Source organism: Trichoplusia ni, chromosome 2, assembly GCF_003590095.1.
Source record: "Trichoplusia ni isolate ovarian cell line Hi5 chromosome 2, tn1, whole genome shotgun sequence".
Taxonomy (NCBI): domain Eukaryota; kingdom Metazoa; phylum Arthropoda; class Insecta; order Lepidoptera; family Noctuidae; genus Trichoplusia; species Trichoplusia ni.
The window spans coordinates 3,633,633-3,640,535 of NC_039479.1; the positions used below are offsets into that span (position 1 = coordinate 3,633,633).

Below are 6,903 nucleotides of genomic sequence, written 5' to 3' on the forward strand. Positions count from 1 at the left end.
TAGATAAAGATTTTTAGCACGCAATGGGTTTTTAATAAAATAATAATTGAAAGTATATATTATTACATTTATTTTCTAGAATTCTATGACTTTTCTGTCAATGTGAGGAGATTATAGTTTAATATAAGATACATATAAGTACCTCCAAACCCCTTGAAAGTGTACATGTTCACAAAGCTAGCATTACTCTAAAAGGGGAGCTATGCGACTAATAGCACTTTCGCTCACCAATATCAAATTTAATTTAGAAATGAAGATTGAACCTGATTATTAAATTCATTTACTGATATACACAATATAGCTTTTTGGTAAGTGCTAGGCAGATCACGTGGCGGGCGCGGGTGGGTTGTAGGGCGACAGCAGGTACTCCGAGAAGGCGTTGACGGCGGACGCGCCGCGGACCTCCTTGTCCAGCAGGGGAAGTTTGGTCACGTGGAAGTCTTCGTATAAGTCAGCGATCTGTTCCAAGTACTTCTCCTGGACTTTGTGCCTCGCGGCGCAGAGGTCGCACGGAGCGGACGTGTGTAGCAGCAGCTGGTTCACGATAATATTGTGGGTATCAATGCCGCAGCGGGTCAGCTCTTGGACCAGGCGCTCTGTCTCGTACAGCGATAGAAATTCGGCGATACACACGCAGACGAATGTGGTTTGATTGGGATCCTTAAACTGAGTATTAACTTGTCTTATAACTGATAACATCTCGTCCATTTTGTTGCTAAACATGTCGGAGTTAAACTCGGCTAAGCCAAACAGTGTCGCCACTTGGTTGATGAATGGCGCCACCTGGAATGTAATGAATAATACATTAAATCATGTTCTAATGTGACCTCATTGTCAGCAAATTGTTATTTAAATTACATTAGGGTTCAAATTTACATGTAAAAAAAGATACAAGGTTGTTTAGGTAATTTAAATAGGTTTTATTTGGGAATACATCAGTTCAGGACTTGGATCTCAGATATTTGAAATGTGTATAACATAAGTCTTCGCATATACATATAGACTAAATGACATGGAAAGAAATATTTTGATTATCATGAGTAAATTTTCAGTGTTATTGATACTGTACCTTTGACTTAAGCCTCATGAGTTTGCCAAGACCTCTCTCAACAACTTGTGGGAAAGAGAGCAGACGCAGAGTGTGACCTGTGGGTGCTGTGTCAAACACCACAGCACTGAAGTTCATGCCTTTTACCAGCTTCATAACCTAGAAATAAAGTTACATAGTTAATGTTGATACATAAATTAGGGGCATAGTGGTACATATTTTAAAAGCTATATGCATACTTCTTAAGTACAATCATCCTACTATATAGCGCATATTCATACCAAATTAAATTAGTCCAAATGATTGAATGTGAAAAAAATATTTTTATCCCACTTTAATTACAATTCTTATCCTTGAGGTGTCTTGGTGTTGTTAGTGCACAAACAACTGGCCACTATTTATTGAAATTACGCCTAGTCACAATAAGGCACTATATTTATATATAACAACTTTTTTCAGTGAACAACAACATTGTTTTTTTTATTAGACAAGGGAACTGTTTATTCCCTATAGGACATGTCATGACACTATACTATACTACAGTTATGGTAAAGTTTAGTTACCTCCGCATAGCTCATAGCCTCATCAATACCAGGGAATGCCCCAACTATCTCCTGCATGACTCCCTTGCCGAGCCTCATAGCCTCAGTCTCCCCCTCAAAGTACTCCTCAGGCAGCTCTGTGAGCCCAACATTAGGATCTATCTCCATAGCAAATAAATTATTGAAGCCTTTAACTTTTGTTGGCACCTGAAAGAAAATATATTCTTATACAGTCATTTTTGAGACACTACAAATTGGGGCAAATAGAACTGGCAGATTGAGTCAAGACAGAGACTGATTTTGTTATGGTTTCAAAAATGTTTTAGAGGACTGTTTAGTAAATTATAGGAAAGATGTTTTGATTATAAAATATACTGTACATGCAGATTGATGGTAGCAACCTCTTAACTAAATTCGACTCTATTAGCCACCTATCCCATTCCCCAACATTATAATATGATTCTTTTTTCATTATAAAACCTTTTTTTATCGTGATCTTCTTATTAGAACGTTTTACGATAGGAAACTAATTGGCCTACAATAGAATTGCAACATGATGTTTATAATGTTATCACGCGAAAACATATGTGTATCATTCAAAACAATAACAGAATTTTAACAGGAAATATCTACGTTTTAAAAATACGATAAAAACGCTGGAACGTCGTTTTTAGTAGTTATATGGGTAGTTTATAACCTACCTTCGAGAACTTTTGGTCAAACGCATCAGATATGTTGTGTGCTGGGTCTGTGGAAATAATGAGGACAGACTCCCGGACCTTGGCTAATTGAACGGCAAGACTGCAGCTGTAAGTGATCAACAGTGTTAGATTTAATTAGATCTAGTCATTCATATTATTTATTGTTATAATTACATACCTGCACGTAGTTTTTCCTACACCACCTTTCCCCCCAACGAAAATCCATCTCAGAGATTTTTGCTCAATTACATTTCGTAGAGAAGGCTCCAACGTCTCAAAATCTTTGTTGTCTTCCATTGTAAGAGAGTAATTGATAAAACCAAAGTATAATTTGATTATTTGATATACCCCAAATCTAGAACTACTCGAAAATGGTAAACGTAATTTTTTTTGACATATCGTGACGTACCGGAAAGTCTATTGTCATTGTTCTGAATTGTCATTGTCTTGACGTTGACGCAAAGCGAAATTGATATCCATTCATAGAATTCTATTCCTCTATTTTCTTATTTTCTAGAGTAGATATTTGCGTACTTAATTATAAATTTCTCATATTATTATTGTTTCTTAATCTTTATTCTAGAGAAGGTAGTAATTATTGAACTTGAATCCGAGTACAAAATGAATGATGAAAATATTAGCACTAGGCAACACTACATGTAGAACGTCAAAATAAAGAAAATGTTGATGTTGGTAAAATCGGAAAGCTAAATTCGATTTTCGATGAAAGTAAATAATTGATGTAATGACTGAAATGTGTGAGTTTATAAATAAAAACAATGCTTTATCGTCTATTTCGTGGTCGTCTAACATTCAAATTTTACATAGCCTTTACAGTTCTAGTAATAATTCTGATATGCTGTTACCTATTACCACCGATGTATCCTATTGCCCCTGTTACTGTGCCACCTAATGCTCTGCATCCTCGATCCTCACGGCACTTGTCTAAGTTAATGACCGTGGTGTTTCGTCAATTTGAAGATTTTGAAAATGACATCGCTGATAGTGTACAATCCTTTGTGTCAGCGTTTCCTAACATGCCAGTGGTGGTCATATCGGAAAGTACACCTTATCCACCGTTCCCATTCTCTGTGACGAATGAAACTCTTCGAAATGTCAAGGTCTTGTCGCTAGAATTGAAGCTGAGCGCATCTCCTCAAGATTACAATCCTTTGGCGCAAATATTGACCGAGTATGTTTTGTTTGTACCTGACTCGACGCGAGTTTCGCGCCGTGTATTACAACTGGCGATGGCGGCGGCGGTGGCGAACCCCACTCATGCCATCGCCGTAGGGGTCGGCAACTCGCACTTGACATGCCTACATGTACAATGGAACTATGCTGACTGGACTCTGCACTATAGTAAGGATGCTTCAGGCAAGATATGTGATGCAGTACATGGGCAGCATGCGCTGTTGGTAAAGACTTCCGTCCTGCAGAAGTTACCACAGCCATTTGCATTGCCATTCACTGAAGCCCTGTACCTACAGACTACTGTAAAAGGAGTTAAGGTTTGTGTACTAAGAGCCTTACTGTTATTTTGTTTACTAAGTACCATTCAAATATTCTTACACATAAGGTTGACCATTTCCAGACTCAGTTTCGAATCACCAATCTCAACATTTATTTGAGTTGTGTGGAAAACTGTGATCCATTATTTACTTAATAACAATGAATACAGGTGCAGTTGTCTGATGGAAAGCTTGGTGCGGGTCGAGGAGTGCTGAAGACTCCAGGAGCCAAGCAAAGGGCTTCTCGCCACATGAGAGACTACAGGGTCGCACTTTATAAGCAGTTGGGGGTCAAGGCAGTTATTCGGGAAGATGGTAGAGTACAGTGGTTCGGCTGTAAAAGGGAGACTCAGGTTTGTTATTATTCATGTTGGTTTTTTTATTGCCTCATCATTTACTGTGTGTAGATGAGCTATTGATAACCAGAAAATTTTTGAAGGTTCATCAAAAGAAGGATCTCTGCTATATTTCATCTAAATAATAATGGAGGCTAGCTGTAGCTCTTGCACCCACAGCGCTGCTTCCCGTCCGTGCAAGGCACGCCGTCGTACCTGGTGTCGGGGCGCCACACGCCGCCGTGCTGCCGCCGCAACCTGCGGCGCGTGGCGGCGCACGTGCTGCACGCGCTGGCGCAGGCCGGCGCGCGCTGCTGGCTCGAGACCACCTCGCTACTGGGCGCTGTCATGAGGTACACTAACTGAGCTTACTGAGCAAGCAGAATCTTTTCCATATTGTTCATTCTTTTTCTGTATGGCAAGCTGCTGTCCTTTACAACAATTTCTGCCAGTTTTGCGTAGTGACTGAATAATAGTTGTTAATAAAAACTAAAGTGATTAATTTTTTGTTGGAATTTGAAGATAGAATAACTAAATACATTGGCTTGTCTCACACAATTGAAACTATAGGTATAGCTCATATAGGAAAATCTACTTGTTTTGTTACTTTAAATTAATTCTAATTATTTATAAAATTTAAGTGTTACCAGATCAATAAAACTTTCATACTGGCTTATAAACATGTAATCATTACCCACATTTTTTGTTGTACTTTATTCTAAAAGAAACAATACCTTATTTTCAGAAGCGACATCCTACCCTGGGCTGAATACGTAGAGATCGGGATCCACGCGTCGGACGTGTCGCGCGTGTCGTGGCTGCAGCGCGGCGGCGCGGACGCGGACGGCTACGTGTGGGAGCGCGCCACTAAGGGCCACTACTACAGGGTGGCCTACTCCGCCACCAACCGCGTCTACGTGCTGATACTGCCCTTCGCGGCCCGGAACGGTACCATGTGGCCGGCTGACTGGGTCTTAGCGCACCAGAAAGAGTTCCCCGAGAGGCATCTACATCCACTTGCACAGGTAATATGTTTTGCTTGATGTTGCTTATTTAAAACAAGTGGTTACTACATAGGCCCCTATACTTCCCCGCCTTTGCCCTTTCTCAACTGCTATAGCAATTTATACTGTCCCAAGTCTTTCTATTGTAACTAAATGACCTGAAATTATAGATAACATTCGCTGGACGTCAAGCATCGGCTCCGAACGATGCTCGCGCCTTTCTGGACCTCAAACTGGGCGCTAACGCTGTCGAGCGGGGCGACAAACTCGGACCGAAGCTACTTTATCCGTAGGATATTCAAAATTAGGTATATAGTCACAAAATCCAACCTAACTGAAAGTTATATTCGTTATTTAATTATGTTGCAATTTCAAAGTATTGTATCTGCCACTAGTCTGTTTTCTTTTACAGATTTGCACCAAAGATATTTTCTATTGTTATTTTTTCGTAACTCACAGGCGCTTATGACTTTGTGCTTAATTTATCGATATTTTAAGAAAAGAGTTTACGTATATTTATTCGGATGTAGGCGTCAAATGTTGCACAATTTTGTTTAGGTTTAATATTTGGAGTTTTTAGAAATCTCACTTTACACAAATTAGTTTAAGTAAACAAACCTATCATCGTTTTCGTCAATAAATTGCAATAATTTATTTAAACTAGTCACTAGTTTTAAGAGTTGTCAATAAGTAATTAGAAATTATATTTTGAATATAAGTTAGAGGAGATCTATTTATATAGTTTATCAAGAAGTATTTAATCTTATATTTTATTGTATAATAATGATGTATTGCATTTTACACTAGGTTATTTGGTATATAACAAACAAAAACAATAATAGATTTTTAAATGGAACTAGGAATTCACAATGATAATAAGTATATAGAATCAGATTTTAATAAAACAAAGTAAATGCATGTATTAAATCAAATATCAATTAATTATTTATATCACGTAGCTTTGTATACGAGGCAACGCAAATAGCTGACACTCAATGACGTGAAGGTAATCACTTTCTTCAGGTGGATTTATAATTACGCGTACTTATAGAGATCGCCCGACTATTTTACCATAGCCTTTATACGTACGACAGATGTCATGAACCTCTTATTAAAAAAAAAATGACTGGTAGTAGTCGACTGGGGCATTGGCTAAATAATAACCACGAACCAACTGGAGTCCTTAATTATGAGCTATCAGCTTAGCTCATAATAATTACGCGTGAATAAATTCTTATCCAATAACTCTAAAGTTTGTCATGGCGATAATAGCTTGGACTCGTAAAGCTGGCGGGTAGCGATTTATGCTGCCTCGTGTACAAAGGTACTTAGAATTATAATGATAGAATAGAAATATTAAATATTTATGTGATCTGTAGTCTAGTCCAATTTGCTTGTTGTATTGTTCTTATAAGAATTGGGTATATTATATTGAAAGTGCAACTTTATAGATCTCAGCGTTCTAGTCTCGTGTTTAGGGGTTATTTCGGATTGCATCTGTACATTGTGGCCGATTTGGATGATTGAAAACATAGTGTGCGTTATATAGACCTGCGATACAGAGGATTAAAACACTTAACCTACTTTAAAATCATCAAAATAATGTAAGCTAACATGTTAAAAAAGCTATGAATATTAATCAAGGGGCCAGCAGAGGCCATCGTGTACAGACGCTCTATTGACCGACCATTCAAAATGGCGTCGTTCTGTTTTTAAGAGTTTATCAAAAATTGCATTTGGATTACGTGCCTTTCGCTCTTTA

At 38.2% G+C, this 6,903-nt stretch overlaps 2 protein-coding genes across 2 annotated transcripts; one reads left to right on the forward strand and one right to left on the reverse strand.

Annotated features, from left to right (window-relative positions):
• Positions 1-46: 46 nt before the first annotated feature.
• LOC113504073 (ATPase ASNA1 homolog) lies at positions 47-2,680 on the reverse strand. The gene is made up of 5 exons (XM_026886171.1): positions 2,470-2,680; positions 2,292-2,397; positions 1,612-1,797; positions 1,070-1,207; positions 47-783 (listed from the first exon to the last, which is right to left on the reverse strand). Exons 1-5 carry the CDS (start codon positions 2,586-2,588, stop codon positions 325-327), a joined length of 1,008 nt encoding a protein of 335 aa, XP_026741972.1. The 5' UTR covers positions 2,589-2,680; the 3' UTR covers positions 47-324.
• A 93-nt stretch (positions 2,681-2,773) lies between these two features.
• Positions 2,774-6,010, forward strand: LOC113504065 (fukutin-related protein). Its single transcript, XM_026886158.1, has 5 exons — positions 2,774-3,802; positions 3,973-4,155; positions 4,318-4,490; positions 4,883-5,162; positions 5,312-6,010. The coding sequence occupies exons 1-5, from the start codon at positions 3,071-3,073 to the stop codon at positions 5,432-5,434; spliced, it is 1,491 nt and encodes a 496-aa protein (XP_026741959.1). The 5' UTR covers positions 2,774-3,070; the 3' UTR covers positions 5,435-6,010.
• Positions 6,011-6,903: the final 893 nt, after the last annotated feature.